The sequence below is a fragment of the Alosa sapidissima genome, chromosome 15, assembly GCF_018492685.1.
Source record: "Alosa sapidissima isolate fAloSap1 chromosome 15, fAloSap1.pri, whole genome shotgun sequence".
NCBI lineage: Eukaryota > Metazoa > Chordata > Actinopteri > Clupeiformes > Clupeidae > Alosa > Alosa sapidissima.
The window spans coordinates 25,172,332-25,194,895 of NC_055971.1; the positions used below are offsets into that span (position 1 = coordinate 25,172,332).

Sequence of the window (22,564 nt, forward strand, 5' to 3'; positions counted from 1 at the left end):
GGTGGTTCCACACTCCGACGCCAACTCTTCAAGCAACCCCGCACCCCCCCCCCCCCCCCCCCCCCAATACACTCTGCCCCCCCCCTTCCCACCCCCCAACTGGGATCCAACCCAGCTCCTCTGGGACCACAGAAGAGATTTATTTAAAATTACCAAGAGCACTTACCAGGTTTCTTGAAAACATTTCGGTACAGAACTCTGTGGTAGGAAAGGCCAGTCCCCCCACCCCATCCCCTCCCCAGGGTTTTGCCCAGAATCAATGAGAAAAAAAAGAAACCCCCAGTTCATGCGTGTAACACAGTCCCAAAAGAAAGCTCTCTTGTCGTTTTCATTTTCCACGTCACTGTATTTTGCATTCTTTATGCTACATATGTGTACACTTTGCGATCTTCGGGTGTTCTTGCCAAGTATTCTCTCTCAATAAGTCCTTCAATGCGCTTCTTAATCACCACAGGGCTGGGAAGGAATCGCGCTCTCAGTTGCTGGGTTACCTGGAGACGACAGAGTGAACAGAACAAGGAAGTTATTCATGAACAACATGCATCTAGAATCACTCAAGCAGGCCCTCCGCATGTGACGGGCATTAGAAGATCCTGCTTTCATGTTCTCAGACAGCCACAAGCTGCAGTTCTTCACTCAGCTCCCTTTCTGTGAAAAAGCACTGCACCGTTCCCACACGGATCACATATCCTGTTTTTACGCAGACGCCCATGACCTGTTCTCCTAATTACATAACTGCTCTTCAATGCACTGAGGTACTCAACGTAGCGCAGCTGGGTTACAATAAAGACAAAGAAAATAGGTGTGAGTGTAAGTGTGTGTGTGTGTGTGTGTGTTGAGAGCTTACACATGTGTGAAATACTTTTGATTCATTAGACTGTGGCACTACTGTGGACAATTTCATCTCGCAAAAATTACTCAAGGTTAGGAATACTGACATTATCAGCATTGGTGTGGATATTATAACCAACCGTTCTTCTTGGAAATGATCAAACAAAAACGCCGCCATGTTGCTGGTCTCACCTCTGCAACTAGAACATTGTGCTGCATCTTCTTTCTGGACTTCATGATGCGCACGATGGCCGCCTCGATTTCGTGCTTCCTGTCGTCATCCACCTTCTGCCGCGTCTCCTTGCGCTCTGGGTCCGACTCGCCCTGCTTGGCAGCCACTGCAGCGTTGCAGTACACGCAAGCACACACGCAAACACACACGCAAGCACACACACACACACAGACCAGATTCAAGTTAAAAGGTCATGTCAGGTTCAGCTAACATTGCAGTAAAGAAATCCCTTGAACACCAGCATTTGTGTGTGTGTGTGTGTGTGTGTGTGTGTGTGTGTGTGTGTGTGTGTGTGTGTGTGTGCTGGCGGGGGATGTGGGTACTCACCTGTCTGGATCTTTACTCTGTGCAGTTTGGAGGTGAACTGGTCGTTGACAGTGAACACATGTCCGTTCTCGATCTCCTTGGACTTGGGCTCCTTGGTGAGGACCCGCTGCGTGGGCTTCCCACAGGCCAGAGACTGCAGCGCCCGCACCAGCTCCCGCTCAGGGATGTCTGTCTCCTGCTGGATCTCCTACACACGCACCGACCGGTGGATGGAGATGGAGGGAGGGAGGGAGAGAGAGAGAGGGGGAGAGAGAACAAACTTTTGTTTAGTCACCCAGTTGGCAATTAGTACATCATGCTACCATGAGACCAAGAAAAAAGAAAAACTTGACAAAAAAAAAACAAAGTTCCCGTCAAAACTGGCCGCACACAGAAGCCACACAAAAGCAGTGGTCTGTGGTGGTTTGTTTTGCATGTCAGTAAACAGGCTTCTTGTGTTCAAAAGCTGACTGCTCTTGGCTATGTCCAGAGGCAGGGAGGGGCAGGCATTGTGCCAACAGTCAACTCTGGCTTGTGAAACTACAGGGTGACCAAAGACTTTAAGAGTCCTTTCCAAAACAGCAGCAAACTCAAGAGCAGGTCTAGTACTGATCTGGACCAGAGCCTGATCAAGTTCTCATCCATCACAGTCATCTCTTCTAAAGGGTAGAGAAATCTACAGCCAAGTCCAGATTTACTCAAACCTGTGCCAAATTTAGACATAAGTTTGACAAAAGTGCATTTCTATTTCACCAACAGGTTTGCTATGCCTGGAAATGACATAAGTAGTGCACCAATACAAAACATTGTGCAGTAGTTGTAAATTTGGTTAAAAAAAAAAAATCTCGGTCCAATAAAAAAAAAAAAAATAAACGAAACCAACATTTGCCATTGTGTATTAAACGTATGACCCTGGTGCTGGTAGAACCCACACTTATTTTGCTGGAGTTACAGGGGCAATGAGGCCTGTGTTGAGAAGAGGACTGAGGTGTTGATCTGTGAGGGAAGTTACCTCAAAAGTGGATTTCTCTCTGTTGTTGAAGAGCATGAGGATGGTCATCTGGAAGGTGGACACCTGCAGTATGTGCTTCCTGGTGTTGGAGCCTGTTACTTGGGCTCCACCGACGCCTGCATCTGAACCGTCCTCCTGGGAGATAAGGGAACGGGTAAGACGGTCAGACTAGAACAGCTCGAATCTCAACCTTCCTCCCGGCAAGGAATACAGCAGCTAAAACAGTCTGACTAAAATAACTCAAATCTCACCATCCACCTGAGCAAAACAGGCCATAGAATAGAAAGAGCAATACTGAAAAACAATTCATCTTTCTAACTACTGTACACTTTACTATCGATCCTTCTCAACTTTACAATCTTGTGCGGCATTCATACTACATTTTAAATTTGATTAGAGATCAAATTAGCTGCAACTGACGTCTCTTGTGGTGCCGGTCACCATACCTTAACCTGTTGAGGAATTAATTATTTTCCTGGTTCAGAATTCTACGCAAACAATCTATAGTTTCAGTGTTCTTTACACAGTCTAGGGGGAAAACCTCAACACCAATACAATACAGCAATCAAGCCAAAGTGTGCAATATTCCCTATAGAAGCAGTGATTTGTTTGCAGTGTCTATTTGAGTGTGGTGTATGAAATCTAGTGTAACCTTATCAGTGTATGTTTGTGCACTGTCTATATAGTGTGAAGTTTTTGCGTGTATCCACTCATTCATTTAATGTCAATAGTATAAAAGTATATTTTCTTATAACATCAGCTCCAAGACTGTTCCTTCATTGGGCAGCCAGATTGCATACAGATTGGTAAGGTGTAGAATATCTGGTTTAGTGAGCATGCAACACCCTGTTGGCACAATGTTAGTGTTCATGTGCACTACCTTTTTGATAGGGCCGTAGAAGGTGGCATTGAGGTCTGCAGAGCCCATGTGATGCTGCAGGGTGAGCTGTCTGCCGCTGTGCTTAGCCAGGTAGAACCTAAACCGCATCGTCACCACGGCAACACAACAACACAACATCAGTTACCACCCAACGGACAAGACACACCAGCTCAACACAGCTGAACTTTAACGCAAAACAAATTAACTAGACACATGAAACTTCACATATTGCCATCTCGAGTTGCAATCTATGCTTGCTGCATGAATTAGTAAAGAAACTCGGTTGGTATTGTTACTATTATCATGTTATAAGTCAAAAGCCTGTATTCTGCAAAGGTCAAGACCAATGAGAACAACCACAACAACAACAAAAAACACAATTGTTCCCAGACCTTCTGAAGACCTCAAAGGCGTGTCTGGGTGAGGGGGGGATGTTGCATTTGGGTGTGGCTGACTGGGTGGGCCAGTATCCTGTAGTGAGAACTCTTACTGTTAAGTCCACACCACCTAAAGACACCTGCAGAGAGAAGACAGAAATAGCGAACATTACATCAACGGTCAAGAATGTAACTTTTCGATCAAAGCGGTGCTATCCACTCTGGTAGTGAAAGGTGCAGTTGTGAGTCTCACCCCAGTTGATTGTAAATGCTGCCGGAACTCGTCCATGGTTGTGTTTGAGATGCTCATGTCCCTGAACATTCCTTCCAGTTTAGAGGTGAACTGACATCCGCACTCAGTCTGCAAACACACACAAACATCACGCTCATACAAAGGACGTCTACTCACTCATCTCACTTCAACAACAAGTCATAGAAGGGCTTCCCAAATCATGTGTCATTCTTAATCCTAAACCATTTCTACAAGCTTTACACCATGTCTAAATACATTTCTATTCCTAAATGTCAAATTTAACATTCAACATCTGTTCAGTTTTTACCTCTGCGCCTCCACAAAAACATTTGACCATCAACTTCAGTTTAGGAGGAAATACACAACACTGAATTGACAGCTTCAGGTCAATTCAGGAAACAATTTTTTTTTCTCCAGTTTTCCAAAGAGTCACAGATAGCGCCTTTATCAATACTTTCACTGACTTGGAAAGTTTTATTTTCCACAATTTAAACAGCCAGGGAATGTATGCCTACAATAGCGACTTGCTATAGTGGCTATGCGTCATTCACACTACTATGCAAAAGCAGAGACCTTAAGGAGATTCTGTTCCACACAGTGCTCACCTTGAGTTTGGAGATCATGTTTTTCTCAGAGTCGTCAGAGACGCTCTTGTTGGTGAGGAGTCTTCTGGCCAGGTGCTGCTTGTAGTACCTCTCAAACACGTCCTTCTCCTGCATGAAGCGGAACAGCACCATGGCCTTGTCCAGGATAGACTCCACCTCCTGTTCTGTCAGCTACACACACACACACACAACATGGGAAAAAGAAGCATGTGAGAGAGTGTGTCTGTGTGTGTGCACTCTGCTTTTAGTGCAGAGTTGAGTGCTTTAATGGTCTTTTCACATTAACACGTCACCAGTAACGATTTCAGATATTGTAGCTGTGCCAGAGACTTCATTAGAGTATCGCTATGCTAAGAGGGTAAATGACCCATGCTTGTGTTCCATGTTTATACGATATTTAAAAGGTGCCATGTGTAATGTCAATTCATACTCCACATTCTATAAAAGATGGGGCAGTATACCTCCAGAAAGTGAGTTGGTCTACCCTAGAGTAACAACCGAGACACGTGTATTGCAGTTTGGCTGGCGGTTATGTTGCCCGCATACCGCCTCCCATGGCCGAAACTGGTATTATGACACCTGTCGGGCTGTGGCTAGTAATTTAGCATGCTAATTTAGGTTGATCTCTCTGCAGCACTATACCTTGTCATTTTTTTTAATGACATCATCGCCCTTATTTCTTCTCATTCTTTTGATGCGTGTAGCTCATTTTTTTGGATATTTTTACCTCAATTCTTACACATGGCACCTTTAAATTACATCCATAAACATATATTTCAGAAAACTTGTAATGCAAAAAAATATTACCCCCTTGACTCCCTTCTTGAGCTTGTCGTCGATGAAGAGGGACAGGTACTCCGGTGAGCGCGAGTTCAGGTTGAGGAAGTACTCAAAGTCGCCTGCAATGGTCTGCTTGAAGAGACGGTCATTGTTGAAGGACTCCAAGAGGAAGCGGTCGAAACGAGACTTCAGGTCCAGAAGACCCTAGAAGAGATAAGGAGGAGACAACACTGACCACAATATCATCTACAGAACCTCCACTATGATCTATGCCAGTGGTTCTCAAACTTTTCACAATGAGTACCACCTCAGAAAACAATTGGCTCTCCAAGTACCACCACTATGACGGCATTAAAATACATTAGCGTAGGCCAATTTAACTACACATTTTACATTGTACATACTGTTTTGCGTTGTTTCTTGTTTTCAAGAAAGACAAAAACTAGTTTAAAATTTAACTTCAGTGATCGTATATACATACACATTATTTATTTTATATATATATATATATATATATATATATATATATATATATATATATATATATATATATATATATACACACACACATACACACACACATATACATACACATTATTTATTTTTATATATATATATATATATATATATATATATATATATATATATATATATATATATATATACACACACATATACATACACATTATTTATTATATATATATATATATATATATATATATATATATATATATATATATATATATATATATATATATATATATATATACACACACACACACACACACATACATTATTTATTATATATATAAAATTTGAACTGACTATTTAGTCTTTATGGAAAAAAAAAAACACCTTGGAGACTAAACCTTGGAGTACCACTAAAGAAAGTCTGTGTACCACCAGTGGTACCCGTATACGACAGTTTGAGAACCACTGATCTATGCTATGCCATGTCCATGTTCTACAGGCGGACACTGTTGTTCTTCAGCAACAGTCACATGAACAAAGTAAAAAATAAATTAAAAAATACTTTTGATAATATTCCCACTGAGCTTGTTTGAAATGCTGGCTGCAGAGACTGCATGAGGAGCAGTGTCCCCAGAGTGGTGTGTGGCGGCGTATTTACCTGGATGTAGTCCACAGGGTTCTTGCCCTCGCCCTCCTCCGACACCAGGGCTTTGCCTTGCTCCCTCAGGTACGAGCTCATGCACTCACACATGGTCTTCAGGCCGTTTGGCACTCGGCTGAACAGCTTGTACATACAAGCCAGGTCTAGTGACAGAAAAAATAATTTTTAAAACGCATAAATATATGGCATACATCAAGAAAAAAAAAATCCATAATAGACGCAAGAACCACCAAAGGCCAAGGTTTATCAATGGCTCAAAAAAAAAATGAAAAAAAAAAAAAAAAAACTTAAAAACGATACAAACTGAAAGATCCAATGTGCAATGTGTCCAACTTCTGCAGTAGTTTAAAGCATAGAGAGCTGTGCCATCGTAAACATGTAAAATCAGATCTCACCTTCCGTTTTTCCGTTCTTGAGCATGTGGACCAGGCCCGAGTTCTCCATCTCCACTATGGTCTTCATGTGCTTGGAGATGAGCTCGCGCTCCACGACCTTCACGATGGGCTCCTCCGTGGACTTGTCTAGGCAGTGCATCACCCGCTCGATCTCCTCGTTGATGCGCGCCTCCACCTTCTTGATGTAGACGCTGGCACAGTTCTCAGCTAGGAACTTCTGGCTCTCCATCTGAGGAGAGAGACCCAGAGAGGGAGGGGGGGGGGGAGAGAGAGAGAGAGAGAGAGAGAGAGAGAGAGAGAGAGAGAAGCACTAATTAAAAAAAAACACTTACATGGCCTCTACCTCAACAACAATCCAAAATATTTCCTCAGGTCTTTATGTAGACAGGCATAGTTCCTAGAACTTCTTGCGTCTTCACACCACACCGCATGGAACTGGGGGCAAAATAACTCTGCAGGTCTGTGCAAACCAAACCTTGTTGTTGCCATGAAAAGTTAGGCCAGAACGCACCAGCCCCCATTCAGGTACAACTGCCTGCTATGATTACACTACACATGCATAGGTAGCATTGGCAAACAAATATATTCTGAACAAACCAACCTACCACAAGGTCTGTTTATAAGAACAAGAATAAGAATGAGATCAGCACTGTAGAAGAATCCTGCAGTTAAACTCAACATGTGATGGAAATTATCTCTAAATCAAATCTGTGTGCGGTTTAACTGTATGCAAATCAATCTGAATTGATAAGAGTAGACAGCTCACCAACCTGGAAAAATTCAGCTGACATTTCTAAAAACGGAGCCTCGAAATCTTCTTCGTAAACGGACCTCCCTTCGAGGCCTAAAATCATCAGCATCTGGCAGGCGTTACGGATGGCCCCCCTGAAAAGGAAAAAAGGAGAGAAGGAGAGAGACAAACAGTGAATCAGATGAAGAAATGGAAGAAACTCTTGGCCTGAGAAGCCTTCACAACGTGAATAAATCAACAGAAGTGGGAAAAAAACAGCCATCCCTAGCAGCCTCCCTGCTAGCATCATGCTAACTCACTCTGGCATTCCCACTTCTACTGCAATGCTAATCAGAGTCCGTGAGGACTGTTATTTGTGGAGGTGGTATTTATGAGTAGTTCATCGTGTGCAGACACATCATAGATCTTGTTTACATAAAAAGCTGTACAAAAAAAGTTAATCAATAAGCCAGCCTACTGGGCCTTATAATATAGTTTAACATGTTCTCAAAGTCCTTTCAGGTTTTTATTTCTGTGCAGTAGTATCATTTTCCTTATCTCAAGACAGTCTGGGAATAAATAATTCAAGGAAGCAGCAGTTGGCCCATCTTGGTCACTTCACTATTTGCCCTCTGCAAATTACTCTGTCTCTTATCAGTGTCCGGCCATAAATGCCCACGTTGATCTTCCAGGGTAGATACGATTAACTACCAAAGGCAGTGCAATTGAGGCCACATTTCCCATTAGGTCCAGTCTCTGTGTGTGTGTGTGTGTGTGTGTGTGTGTGTGTGTGTGTGTGTGTGTGTGTGTGTGTGTGTGTGTGCGTTCGTACCGGTCCACCACCTCTCCCTTCCTCTCTCGGGCGATCATGTCCAGCAGGGTCTGCCGGAGGTGGTCTCGGATGCAGCCGTAGCGCACCACTTGGTCTCGGAAGATGATGAGGCCCAGGTTGTACACGTTCTCCACGTTGTTCTGCTGCACGTATACCCGGTCCTGGGAGAACAGGCACAATAACAGCAGGCATCAGCCATCAATGAACTACTGCGTTTATATTATATTAATATTAAAAAACAAGAGATATTATACAAGAAACATTTAGAGTGAGCAAACGACGTAGATAAAAAAGCCTAACCCTCAAACCCTAATACCAAAACTAGTCTGAAGGACTAGACTGTTTTCATGTTCCATTTGTACTTTTCATATTTCATATCAAGTTGTATTCCCAGTCGTAATTCCCAGTTAGGAGCAAACTAACAGACGGTAGCATCTTGTTCTTTGACTTGTGTTACAACTGGAATGCATCCATGTCAGTTTTTACTTGGATGTGACGCAATTCCCAGTTACCAGTTACCACTTCCATGGCAAATGGAACACAGCAATATTACAGTCCTATTTGGGAAAGAAAACAAACAATTTAATGGCCATCAGTAAGCGCCACACACCATGTACATGAGGATGTCTCTGATCATGACCATGGCCGTCTGGTGGTCGTTCCAAGCCTGGTTGAGAGTCTGCAGGAAGTTGTTGTTGAGGGAGTTTAGCACGTCTTCTCGTACCTGCAGGAGAGACGAGACAAGAGAGGTGAAAGCGCTGCAGTTACGTTACGTGTCCTCAGGGAAAAGAACAGGACTAAGCAATAATCAGAATTTCATACTCTATTTGATTTTGAGGTGTTTTTATACCTGTGCATGAAATGGGATGCACTATACACTGAAAACACTGTGACTGAAGGCATACAATTAATACCCAAGTGGGCCTTCAGAGAAGAATAAGCCTACAGGGTCACTCACTTGAAAGGCATTACACCAAACATGCTCTGACTTTTCATTTCACTTTTCATAACACATTGCCATTGACACACACACACACACACACACACTTTGAACCACATTTCCCTTAAACCTGTTTTCACTGGAGAGAGTATGTGCAGAGCATGAGGCTGCACAGCTGTCAGTCCAGTCCATAAAAGCTTCAGATGATTCTCCAACACACACACACACACACACACACACACAGCTGCTCTCCACCCACATGGCGTTTGTCAGCTCACAACGCTCACTGTCGGGGTCATTTAGAGGCCCACCATTAGCCCTTACCCACTCATTACCAGACACTGGCCCCAGCACTGGTCTACACCATTAATACGGAGACAAGGGTTCACTGCACAATTCGCAGACTCATTATTTCCAATGACAGGCCTGTGAGACGGACTAAATGTTTAAGCTCGATGACATGGAGAGACAACTGGCAGGATCATCCCCGGCACGCTAGGAGGAGCTGGCTCCTTTGTTCCAGAAACAGGGCTCGTTATTCTCGTTTTGGTGGTGTTAGGGGATGGCCTGGTGACCCCTGTGACCTATGACCTGCGACCCCTAGCTCAGGACTGCACCCCTTAACGATGTTTTGAAGCAGAGGGGCAGAAAGCAGTGCTGCTGCTACCAGACCAGACACAGTCAGCACTGCTGAGCTCCTACTCTAGGAGGAAAGAGCCGATGACCTTTCAGCTGTAAAGCCATCAGGTTCTGAACAGGTTGTGCAAGTAAATCTGCGGGCTGTGTGTGTGTGTGTGCGCCTGTGTGAGGGAGAGAGAGGGGGGGGGGTATGTGTGTGTGTGTGCCTGTGTGAGGGAGAGAGAGGGGGGGGGGGTATGTGTGAGTGAGAGATGGAGAAACAGTATGTGTTTGTGCCGTCTGTGTGCGTGCGCCTCTGCATAGCCAGCAGGATTACAGCAGCTACCGGGCACTTGGGAAATGAATGCCAGCCTTGACCTCGAGTCTCTGCATAAATGCCCCACAATCACAGATAAGCCCCTGTGGCTCCAAGGCAACCTGCTGTTGCTGGGGCAGGGAGTCTGCCGCAGCGCCCTCTCTGGGTCAGCATGGGAACTGCTTACCATCTCCCCCCCCCTTGTACTCCATAATGGCTCAGTTAAACCAATGTCGGAAAAAAAAAAAAAAAAAAACTATCAGCGTCAAAACCACTACACACAGTCAAAAGAGAAGCCACCACAAGTGAGGTGGACCTGGCTCCAAATGTTTATGCCGCAGCTCCAAAACAGCTCTTCCTCTGGCTCTGAAACTCTTTGCAGACATCTCTCATCATCATCTCTGCCGACTCTTCCCTCGATCAGCACTGGGTGCACTTCTTTGGAATGCAAGTGCATGATGGCCTCCGGACTGTTTTCTGCAGTCACTGGGTGAAGCTGGCACTTGACACATGGACCCGCATTGGATACTGACTCTAGGAACAGATCTGGGCCTGGCGTGGATCCTGACGCTATTGCTAACCCACTGGACCTCTCCCAGACACGGGCCAGATCCGGGCCACACAGTCCAGGAGAGCGCATACACACATTTCAGCCAAGATTACGCAACTTTTTTTGTGCATTGTAGCCTTTATTAATAAGGCCCCAGGAGAGTATGCACACAGCAACATGTTTTTGTAAATGCATCAAAACCTGACAAACACAAAAACAAACGCACACACGCACCCACGCACACAAGCAAGCACGCACGCACGGTCATATGGAGAGAGACGTTTGGCATTTGGTAGACATAACAGCGAATTTACAGTGGCAGAGTCTCCAGGTATGTAGGCTCCTGAACCACTAACCGTGAGCAAATAAGCCACACCATAAAAAACTAGCATTCAGCAAGTTAAAGCATGGACTCATTTGAATAACAAATTTACAGTGCGAGCCCAGCCAAATATTTAACATCACGTCATTACTCCAGTTAGCCCAGAGGGGTCCCCTACAGCGTAGCAGGACTGGACAGCAAGATTACGGCACAGAAAACAGGGGAGATAAGGAAGCAGGGGAGGGAGAGAGAGAGAGAGAGGGAGAGAGAGAGAGAGAGAGAGAGAGAGTGAGGCCATCCTTAAAAATATTTTCGTTTGCCGTAACCCGACCGACCCTGTCAATTTAGAACCGACCCAAATATTTTTTTTTTTCCCCTTTTAGTCCGACCGACTTGCCGGTTGTAAACTTGCGTTAATACCGACCGATTGTTTTTTTTTACTCTAAACAACCAATACAAATGCAATAAAATAATAGTTCTTTTAGTAGGCCCAAGTATTGTGAATATAAATTGCCTACATGCAAACGTGGCTCACTTAAAAAAAAACCTGTGGCGTCATCTCTACACCATTGGTTTTACGCATGTCACTTCGTTTCATTCACACAAACTGATAACGCTGTTACTAAGTTCTGGAAGAACTGTGGCCAGATCTTTTCTCATCCCTTCTCCCCCTAGTCTAGCGGTGACCGTGTCGGAGTATTGAAATTGGTTGTGGTCTATTCAGCATTTCTCAAAATATGGGTCCGCAACATGGAGACTGCTGAGTCGTGGAGTGAAATTAGGCCCGGTGCTTCATCTGATAATTTGCTGCGCAGTTGATCAAGAAACCGCGGATCGACGAAAAAAGAAAACAAACGTTTCTGCTATCGATGTCATTAAACATGGAGCCCTACAATTAAGTGGTGGTATGAGCATTCATTCAATGCGCGTCTGCGCGAGAGAAACTGAAACTAATCGATAACGTTGGTATCAAAGCTCCGCTTCAACCTGTTGGAAGGCTATTTATTTATTTAACGAAACTTAATAGAACGACGTTGTTTTTTGTAACTTCCTTAGAAACAGAGCAGAGACTGTATAATACACTGTATAGCATTGAGTATTGTATAGTCAAATTTCAATATAACGTGGTCAAGAGCTATTGTAGCCTTCTTTCTGGGTACATGTAGATGAGCCCTATGACCCAAAAGTCAAAGAAGTTTGAGAAAGGCTGGTCTATATAACCTGCATCAGAATGAGGTTTGCAATGGTGCGCCTGAAGGCACGGGTTGAAGACCCAGTCAGTTAAGTCACGATATGCACATTTGTGTAAATTCATTCCTAGGTAATCAACATGACCAAAATTGAACTTTTTTTTTTACTTTGAATCTTGAAAAAAAAAATATTGACCTACCTACCGACCCATTTTTTATTTTTTTTGGCTGTTACTGCAAACAAAAATATTTTTAAGGATGGCCTGAGTGAGTGAGTGAGTGGAAAAAATGGATCCGAGGAAGGTGAAAGAGCCCGAGAAATCCACCTTACATAACACTACGGCTCACTTTCCTACTCTTAATTAGTAATGACTGGAAATAATTTATGCGGTTGCAGAAACGATTTGCTTTTTTGTATTATTCATTTTATATCTGCTAGATAAATGACATGCCTGGCCGCCCAAGACAAGCAGCTGCACGTCTGCACTGCAGTTCTAATCATCCTTAATAGTCTGAACATGCAACCTGCTTGTATATCCTGTACCCATTACAGGATAACTGCCTGATAACTACGTCTTGTTGCCATTATCAGCATGCACATTGTTAAGAGAAGGCACTTTAACTGAAGGTCAGGGATGGGTGTCTTAGCCTAGGTAATGTCAGACTCGCTCGCTTCAACTCATTTTTCACTGAGGCTAGGTCTTTACTCTGGAGAGGACTACACACCCTTTGTCAGAGCCAGTTTTTAGGTTTTGCAGGATAATGCTGTCCAGAAAGCTGCACAGGCTGTTTCGAAACCTTGAGCATCTATCAGGCTTTGGGTTTCTGAGATCTCATTATTAAAAACGTGAGGTAGGTTACCAGGTAAAGGCTGCAACAAATGGTTTTCACGGTCGATTAATCTGTTTCTTGATTAATCAATGAGTTGTTTAATCGATAAAATGTCAGAAAATGGTGAAAAACATTTCAGTGTTTCCCAAAGCCCAAGATTAGCCAAAAGCATTTAGTTTATGGTCATAGAGGATGAATTTAATAGTTGACAGTTAACTGTTGCAGCCAGGTGATTGAATCCCTCATCTGGTGCTCATTGCCTGTGCCTCTAGCCACATCTGAATCCAGTGAAACCACAGTGACCACAGTTAGCTGGGTTCTGCCAAATGTGAGCTAAGTGGTTGCTCTCATCAATTACACTAACTAACACCACAAAACAACACAAGGGCTTTGATGAAATGAGGCTCCTTGGGCCATGTGAGAGAGGTGACATCTTACTTTTACTAGCCTTTATTGATATGACAGTGAAGAGCAGATGGGAAACAAGTGAATATGAGAGAGAGAGAGAGAGAGAGAGAGAGAGAGAGAGAGAGAGAGAGAGAGAGAGAGAGAGAGAGAGAGAGAGAGAGAGAGAGAGAGAGAGAGAGAGGACGTCAGGACAGACTCAATCCTGGGTCCTTGTGAGCACTGAACCCTTATATGTGGTGTGGGATGCAGACAAGAGGTGAAGCCTTACTTTGTTGATGAGGTGCTCGGTGACGACCTCTCGCAGGCCTGTGTACAGCTTCTCCCCGTGCTTGTGGAGCACCATGGTGTAGGCGTTTCGGTAGAGCTCCTCGAAGCTCAGGCCGCTGTTGTTCTTCCTCTGGATCTCCTGAATGGCATTCTTCAGAAGGTCCCAGATGTTGTTTACGTACTTCTCATCCATAGTCATCTGTGGGGACGAGAGGGACAACAGAGGTGCATTTAGACAAATGTTCCCAAAAGTCTCAGGGAAACCCCCCCCATCACAGCTTGAGTTCTCATTTGGGGCAGTAATGTGACCAATGAAATCAAGAAGTGAATCTGAACAGGTAATCATTGGACAAAAGCCTCTGCTAAATACGATATATAAACTTAATCTGAATAGGTTTCTGTGATTTTAAAATGCTTGGTACAGTGACAGTGGCACTCATAGTCATTCGCTTGAATTTGGCTCCAGAAGCCCTGAAAATTACTGTATGTGTGTGTACAGTGTGTGTACATTGTGTTTTGCACTCGCTAGTCAGCAGAGGTAGGAAGTTAATTCAGGTTGTGGTGAGCGTTTAGTTACGCAGACAGAGAGAGACAGTCCGGCGTGGCGCGGCGCTGTTTTTCGCCCTCCACTGAGCGGCCCGGTGAGGGCTAGTGCACAAACTGAAAACGGTTCGTTCCGCTGGAGTGGGCCTGGCCGACGCTCTCCCTCAGGTGCACGGGAAACTAACAGCAAGGGCATTTGCATGATGCAACGCTGCAGTGATCAGATGTAATAAAATGCAAAGCATCCATCTCTCATACACACACACACACACACAGTGTAAACCCATTCCAATGACGATGTGTGAGATGCATGGGGGGCCACACTGAGCAGTGATCGAAGCGTGGTGCGAGCAGCATGCAGACAACAGTAATCCACTCCACACTTGGGATCAAATATTAGGCTAGGCAGGGCTTGGCTGTCTCCTGTGTGTTAAAAAGTCTGCATAGACAGAAAGGGCCTGGGTGGCTGAGCTACCACCTAGGGCAAACACAGGAATAAGCACAAGTTAGAGAGAGAGAGAGAGAGAGAGAGAGAGAGAGAGAGAGAGAGAGAGAGAGAGAGAGAGAGAGAGAGAGAGAGAGAGAGAGAGAGAGAGAGAGGAGAGAGAGAGAGAGAGAGAAAGAAAGAAATAGACAGTGAGGGCAAAGTGAGTGTGACAGAGATAGAGACAGAGAGAGTAGTAGAGACAAAGAAAAATAGATAGAGAAGTGTAAGTGTGTGTGTGTGTGTGTGTGTGTGTGTGTGTGTGTGTGTGTGTGAGTGAGAGAGTGAGAAGGGCTGAACGAGAGGAAACCTAAATGCATAAGTAATAAGTGGGTCTATCAGAGAGCCATAACTGGGGAAGCAGAAGAGAGACTGCGGGGGGTCTGAGCAGGGTAGGAACTACTATTCTGTCTAACACGCAAAGTTAGCGCAAAATTAAAAAGGAATAGGCTAATTAAACTTACAGTGGAGTGGGCGCATCCTCCTTGCAATCACAACCACACTCTCCTTCACTTAGCTATTGGGTTTGTGTGTCCTTTAGCGCCACAGCAAGCTGAGGATGCAAGTGCTGCGGGCACACAGGATGTGATGTTAGCACGCTGAGGCTCACCGGTGCCGCAGGCCTATACGCAGCAGCCCACGCAGCAGCCAGCTGAGGGACAGCTGTGGCCCAGATCTGGCCCAGATTAGTCAGCTGGGGAACAGCTGTGGCCCAGATCTGGCCCAGATTGGGCAGCTGCCTGCCAGAGTGTGGGCTGAGCGGATGCCAGAGGCAGCTGGTCTTTGGGAGGAAGGTGTCCTCCGTGCCCTCAACGCTGAGTTAGGGCATAGAGAGAGAGAGAGAGACACAGGGAGAGAGAGAGAGAGGAGAGAGAGAAAGAGAGAAAAAGAGAGAGAGACCGCTGCACAACGGAGCCCCAACGTATACACAGGAGTCTCACTATGAGATGATGGGCCTGTAAACAGGCTGTACAGACGCTCATCATCAGGTGACGTTAGGGGACATTGCCTGCGGCAAATACTCCTGGTGACAGGAAACTACCTCACAGACTGCGGAGAATGTTTTGGCCTTTATGAAGCATGAGCACCACAGTCCCGTAGACAAAAGTTCAGACACACATCTCTGTTTCCTTGTGCTAATGAGTCTAAGAACAAGTCTCCATTTACCAATGGTGGTATGAATCTAGCCAATTAGAAGACACTTTCTGAGACCACTGTGGACTCTCAGACTGAAACTCAGCAGATTTAAACAAAGCCTGGATGTTGACCTAAATTTACCAGAGTATGGAATATACAACCAACCCATTCTGGCATTAGTCCTCCTAACAAACATGGCCCCCCTTCATAGTGAAAGCTAACAAGTTATATTCAGAAAAGTACAGGACAAAGTAGAATATACAAGATGACTTACAATTCTGCCCGGAGAAACATTGCCAAAATTATGGGAAATGTATTATAGCCACCTGGCACACGCTATATTGCAACATTGCTACTGAAGTTTTACAGCTTGATTTATGCCACATCAGTAAACTGCCCCTTCAAGGAATCCAGCAATGCATCTAGACATTCTGTATCCACTACAAGTTTTGTCAGTATCGACAAGAAGCTGAACACACTGTGATGGAACAAAAATGCATAGGTTACTCCATTGAATAATGCGACACTTTTGTCAATTTGCATAATATACTTAATTCAAATGTAACTTAATAGAAAAATACTCTTCAGTAACAGACTTCCTATTCTCCTTGCTGTGGTGGATATTTTGTTTGGTATGTACTTTTTGATCAATAGCCCTGCAACTTCTTCAGTGAAGTGATCTGCCACATTTGTGGTCACGTAAGCCTGAAATGAGGCAGTAAAAACCACAACAAACCTCTCTACCCAAACAGGAGGCTAGAAAGGCCAGTTTGCTATCTCTGAATCATGAGAAAACAAGCTCAGCAACACAGGAGAAATTGTCAGAGACACAATTAGGGCTTGAGAGCTTCTGCAGCTTGGGTAGTTAGATTTCTGGGTCATGAGATCATTAAGGTATAGATGCCCTAGTGGCGGTCTATAATGCTACCCCTTCCAAATGAGTGGTGCCACCTCTGCAGCATGCATGTACCCCCCCCCCCTACACACACACACACACACACACAAACACCTCTTCAAAACAACATCCTCACCACAAATGCAGAAAGCCTCTAGACTGGATCCAGATCCTGCTTTGGCTTAGAGTGGGTTATTTTATGGGGTACACTGGCTGCTGCAACTACTACTGTCAACTCAATCGCAAGGACCCTGAGCACTGAGGGATGCAACAGAACTGACTGCATTCCATCAGGCCAGCGTGAAGACAGTCTGGACATTGCAGAGATGATCTGAGCCACCAGAGGACATTAGCCTAGTGGTCCCCATGCTAGCACATCTACCAGACTTCACGATAACTAAGACTAATCACAATTTTGGTTTGAAAAGGCAAAGGGCAAGCATTAAATGCAAAGGGTTGGTCATTTAGAGATGCTGAGAGGTTAAAAATGAAATGCTTTCTAGACAAAGACTGATAAGGTGTTAGGGAGTTTACAATATAGGCCTAAATAAGACTTGATCACACTAGGGAGGTAGGCCTACATTTATCACCTCAAACACACTGTGTAACTGAGAGTGCAAAACAAATATGACCATAGCAATCATACAGATGGCTAGATCCAGTCTTTCACAGGCATCACAATTAATGGAAATGTCCATTTTATACAGACCTGAATATAACCTACAGTATACTGATGTTTGTTTGTTTCAGTTGTAGGGAATACAACTAGTGAAAAGTGAGATTGCTTGATCGGCTTTATAAACAAACCCAAACTGAAGGTTTCCACTGCCTAGCCTAGCACACAGCGTCATATGGACCCTTAATAACTGGTCTTACTATCCAGATAGATAACAAGAATTTCAACAGTAGTTTCACAATATCTACATAACTGTAACGTTAGTTGGATGTTTACAATATGCACGACAAATATGACCATCTCAGATAGCCAAGTTAATAAACAGTTGGACGACAGGCCCTCTTCCTTCTGTGAATGACAAACGTCTCAGTGGTATAACGTTAAAATGTTCAGCCGCAGCCAATTGGAGTGAACTCAACTGGTATTGCCACCTTACACCACTCCATTATTTCTATCAATCTAGAGAGCTGTGTTTCTCAGTGTATGAACCTGAAATTGACGTTTAATGGTAGTGTTGTAATGCTGTAATACTTGCTGTTGTAATGCTCATGATCAACATAGCTAGCAAGCAGTTTTAACTTGCTGCCAAAAAAACATAATCCAGGATTTATTGCCACGTAAACAGGGAAGAGATAAGATACTGTGCCACTACAAATTATTATAATAACTCTTAACACAAACTGTGGAATACCAAAATACACCATGAAAAAATATCAAACAAGTTTATACGATGGCTAACGTTAGCTAACGTTACGTGCCATCCGTTTTGAAACTGACCCAGCTACCGTTAGCAAGCTAGCAAGGCAGCTAATGAGTATCAACAGGGGCCTTTGCTAACTAGTTAGCTAGCTAACAAAGGTACGACCGAACTGTTTAGCTAACTAGCTAGCTAACGTTAGCTAAATAACGAGTTGCTTGGTACGATTTGTTCAAGCTACTTCAGTAAACTAGTAGTAAACTGAATGACAAATCTGACAATGTAATCATGTATCGTGATACATAATATATATATATATCGTGATTGATAGCTGTAAAAGTAGCTAGCTCCAAATTCATCATTATACGTTAGGCCTACAGATCTGCGCACACATCCTCACTGCTTGAGTAAAGGGCTAGCCGAGAAAGTTGTCCTGTCTACGGCCAGTACTTACAGGAAAAGCTCGTATTCTCATCTTGGTGTCCTTCTTGGGGCCGCCTTTGCTAAGGTTGGACATACTTGGGTTTCTTTCTTTAACTGTAACTATTTACATGAAAATCTTCTCTGGGAAGGGACAAAGGAGTAAGTTGGTGGAGCCGACTGTCAGCTTCCACTTGACCTTCCCCGAAAGTGAGTGTCCCCTCTCCTCGATTAGTTGTTGACAATCCGCCGCCGTTTTCACTCAACTCTACCTCCACATTCAATGATGGCGGACCACCAGCTCTCGCTGAATGAGGCTTATGAAGTGCAATTCACGCGAGAATGAACATTTTCTGTTGTGAAAATATACCCATGCATTTCTAAATAGGCCTTTAGGCTACAGGAGATTATTACTAAAGTTATAGTTGTAAAAAACATGCAACTATGATGCATTATAAGCGTTAATTATGTTGTAGCCTAATCTACTACTAACATCCCGAGTTTAAGTTTTAACGTTATGGTTATAGTTTTTGGCAAACACTTTTGTCCAAAGAGGTAGGCTAGCCTACATACTGAGTAATACAAATAATCAAGGTGGTGCCTCAAACATCGTCTATGAATTAAAATAGGTGATGAATGTTTAGCCTACAGTAAAATTGCCCCCATCCTGTACCTATGTATACATGTATACGCGTTTATTTACATACATTTACATTACATTACACTAATAATAATTAAAACAAAAATAACAGAGGCCTTTTATTTTGTAACACTAAAACGCATATAGCGTAAAGCCTGAACATTTCTAAACATTCTACTCTTTTAACAGCACAAAGTAGCAAATAAATAAATAAATAAATAAATATAATAATAATAATAATAATAATAATAATAATAATACAAACAACTGAAATTATATCCCGAAGGTTAACTCTTTATTCATAAAGCCAAACATGAGAGGGATGCTGGATTAGCTGACAATTATTCCATAGGCTACTTAGAGATGTAAATCAAGTATGATGTGAAACAGCATGCTGATTGTAGGCTACCCTAATGGAATTGCAGACAGTAGGCTACACAATGCGGCGACTCGTGCCTCGACAAATAACTGGGTTCAGCCACTTCTCGTGTGTGTCTGGGAGATAACTAACAGCGCTCTGATGATAAACTTCACCCGCATCCATGAGGCAGTTCGACAACCCGAGATTTCAAGAATTGTCACTTTTACCCCATTGACTACAGAACCTGCCTATTACTCAAAGACGACATGTTATTTTTTTCCCTCAACAACGACAACATAGCCTACCGCAGATCTTTCAGGATATAGGCCTATTTCTGTGGAAAGGTAACCTATATTGACGAAGCTTCAAGAAAATAAGATTGAAAAGATGTGAAGTTTATGAAGAGGGCTTTATAAAATAAAGGAAAAGCAATGGTGAGTAGATTAGCTTACACTTTTCATATATAATTCAACTGTCAAATAATGAAAAAGATGTAGTCTATGTATGGCGTCTGTGAATTCATGAAGAATTTATCAACATGTGATATCTATAATTGGTTATTTTTCAGCAATTGCCCAGTAACACCTCGCGTCTGCAAGTCAATGGCAGTCTTTGTGCTTACCCTTTATATTCTTGTGTTGTCAGTATGGATTTATCAACACGTGTCTGAAGTCACTTGTGATAGAAAAGTTTGGAGAAGACACTTGGGACAAACTCAGGTAGGCTATGCTATAGAACATCATATAGTTAGGAAAGCAGCATCTCTCATGTACAGTAGCCTAAAGAGTATTTCCAATTAGTTCCAAGAGGCGGCAGTACAGCTCACATTATTAGGTTTACCAGTAGCCTACACTGTTCAAAAGACATGAAATGATTACAAAAATGACCTTGTTGATTTTTATTTATGTTTTACTTTAATTTATTAATATTTTGCAGGAATGAGGCAGGTGTTCAGGACACCTTCATGACTTATGAGGTGTACAAGGATGACATAACGATGAAATTAGTCTCTGAGGCCTGCAAACTACTTGGTAACTCATCTGCTGCATTGGTGTAGTAGATTCCTAGTCATTCCATGATGTACCAAATAATCGTTATGAATGAAGGCTATACTGTATGTATTGAGAGACATCATATGTCGCTCCTGTGTGTGTGTGTGTGTGTGTGTATGTGTGTGTGTGCGTGTTTTTTTTTACTGAACAACTCATATACTGTGCTGTGTTAAATTGGCTGCTTGTTCCTGCATTTTACCAAACAACTGATCACATACTGTATGTATTTTAAGATGTGAAAGCAGACATCGTGCTGAGACAATTTGGGGAGTACTTCTTTGAGTTCTGTAAGAGGTCCGGATATGACCACATGTTGCGGACCCTGGGAGGAAACCTTTTTGACTTCATTGAGAATTTGGATGCTCTCCATGGCTACCTGTCTCTCTCCTACAAGGTATCTTCAAAGTTGTTGGCAACTGATGTACTGGACAAGACATTGGGTTGTACTGATATGAATGTACAATTTTACTGATCATAAATCACATGAATAATGTGACCTGACATACTCTTTGTTTTTAGGAGATGAATGCACCCTCATTTCGAGTGGAAAAGAACAAAGATGGCTCTATGCTTCTGCATTACTACTCTGACCGTAGGGGTCTCTGCCACATTGTCCCTGGTAACTGCTGGAAAATACAGTACATTTGCATCACATTTATTCATTTAGTAAAAATTTTGCTTTTACCCAGAGCACTTACAAAAATGAGGAATAACATTCAAGCTACATTCAAGCTTTGCGTTACATTACATTTATTAATTTGGCGGACACATTTATCCAAAGCAATTTACAGCAATGGAATAACATTTAAGCTATTACGGTAATATAGCATTTTAACATTTAAGCTTTTAAACTACAGAGTTATAGCTACAACATTAGACTAACGTTTACAGTACAGAGGAGACTATAGTTAGGAATTAACACAAACCATAATGCAGAGGAGACCTAGGTAGCAATTAATACTAGTTCTATCAGTACTAATACACGAGGATGAGAGTGCAAAAGTTCTAAGGAAAAAGTGTGGGAGTTCTAGGAAAAGTGTGCTCGAAGGAGAAAGTGGTAGAAGAAAAAGAGGTAGAGGAGGAAAGAAAGGGAAGTGCATGTTAGGTGTGTTGGTTGTTAGAAGTGTTAGGAGAGGATATACTGTACACAAAGTGGAACAAAAAAGTGCACATCACTTTACTTGATGTGGATGTTGTACACTATACAGTTTTATCTGACTACAGGTCGGGAAGGTATATTCACAGCGTTTCTGAGTGTAGCGTAGTAAATATTTGATGATTTATTCACTCACGTTACAGGTATAATTGGGGCAGTGGCGAGAGATTTTTTTAACAGCACAATAACAATGGAGATAGTGGACCACACGGAGGAGCTGGAGAGGACAGCTAAGAAGGAGCATGTAGTCTTCCTCGTCACGCAGAGACTGGCACTGCCCGAGAGACGTGGTGTAGATGATGCCCCGATGCCCACTACCCAACCCCCAGCCGAAACCCATCACCACCGCGGTGCCACGTACTTGGGGAAAGAGGTAAATTTTGTATAAAGAGTTCCTGAATAAGCGTGAGGTTTATTGTAATCGCTAATACAGATCCCTGTGATTTCCGTTTGTAAAGAATGACATTTTTGCAGAAGAAGCATCAGACTCTTTGCCCCTTCAGGAGGAACCACTGGGAGATGGTCAGAGGTTTAGTACATCTTGGAAAAGGTACATGACAATCAACACTACAGTCATAGACAATCATGTGAGGGTGAAGTAGTAAACATGTTATAAGCAGATACTGAACTCCTTTTCCATGTAATTCAACCCTGATGTTACCCTGGAAATCCAGAGTTCTCGCGAGAGCACAATTT

The 22,564-nt window shown here is 43.2% G+C and overlaps 2 protein-coding genes across 3 annotated transcripts in view; one reads left to right on the forward strand and one right to left on the reverse strand.

Annotated features, from left to right (window-relative positions):
- Window positions 1-283: 283 nt before the first annotated feature.
- On the reverse strand, window positions 284-18,968 carry cul3b (cullin 3b). Of its 2 annotated transcripts, none has more exons than XM_042064195.1 (16): window positions 18,694-18,968; window positions 13,809-14,006; window positions 8,976-9,089; window positions 8,366-8,526; window positions 7,574-7,688; window positions 6,804-7,032; window positions 6,406-6,551; window positions 5,304-5,480; window positions 4,497-4,667; window positions 3,892-3,999; window positions 3,654-3,778; window positions 3,262-3,358; window positions 2,382-2,516; window positions 1,391-1,577; window positions 1,024-1,172; window positions 284-491 (listed from the first exon to the last, which is right to left on the reverse strand). In XM_042064195.1, exons 1-16 carry the CDS (start codon window positions 18,754-18,756, stop codon window positions 360-362), a joined length of 2,307 nt encoding a protein of 768 aa, XP_041920129.1. In that variant the 5' UTR covers window positions 18,757-18,968; the 3' UTR covers window positions 284-359. The 2 variants fall into 2 exon arrangements, with proteins under 2 accessions (XP_041920129.1, XP_041920130.1); XM_042064196.1 differs by having other exon boundaries at window positions 1,024-1,169; window positions 18,694-18,967.
- A 769-nt stretch (window positions 18,969-19,737) lies between these two features.
- LOC121684221 (guanylate cyclase soluble subunit beta-2-like) overlaps window positions 19,738-22,564 on the forward strand; it is a 28,829-nt gene continuing 26,002 nt past the window's right edge. The window contains exons 1-7 of the mRNA XM_042064197.1: window positions 19,738-20,094; window positions 20,306-20,379; window positions 20,597-20,691; window positions 20,946-21,106; window positions 21,232-21,331; window positions 22,012-22,241; window positions 22,343-22,418. Of these exons, the coding sequence (XP_041920131.1) occupies window positions 20,092-20,094; window positions 20,306-20,379; window positions 20,597-20,691; window positions 20,946-21,106; window positions 21,232-21,331; window positions 22,012-22,241; window positions 22,343-22,418 (739 nt within the window). The 5' untranslated portion in view covers window positions 19,738-20,091. The remainder of the gene's footprint in view (window positions 20,095-20,305; window positions 20,380-20,596; window positions 20,692-20,945; window positions 21,107-21,231; window positions 21,332-22,011; window positions 22,242-22,342; window positions 22,419-22,564) is intronic.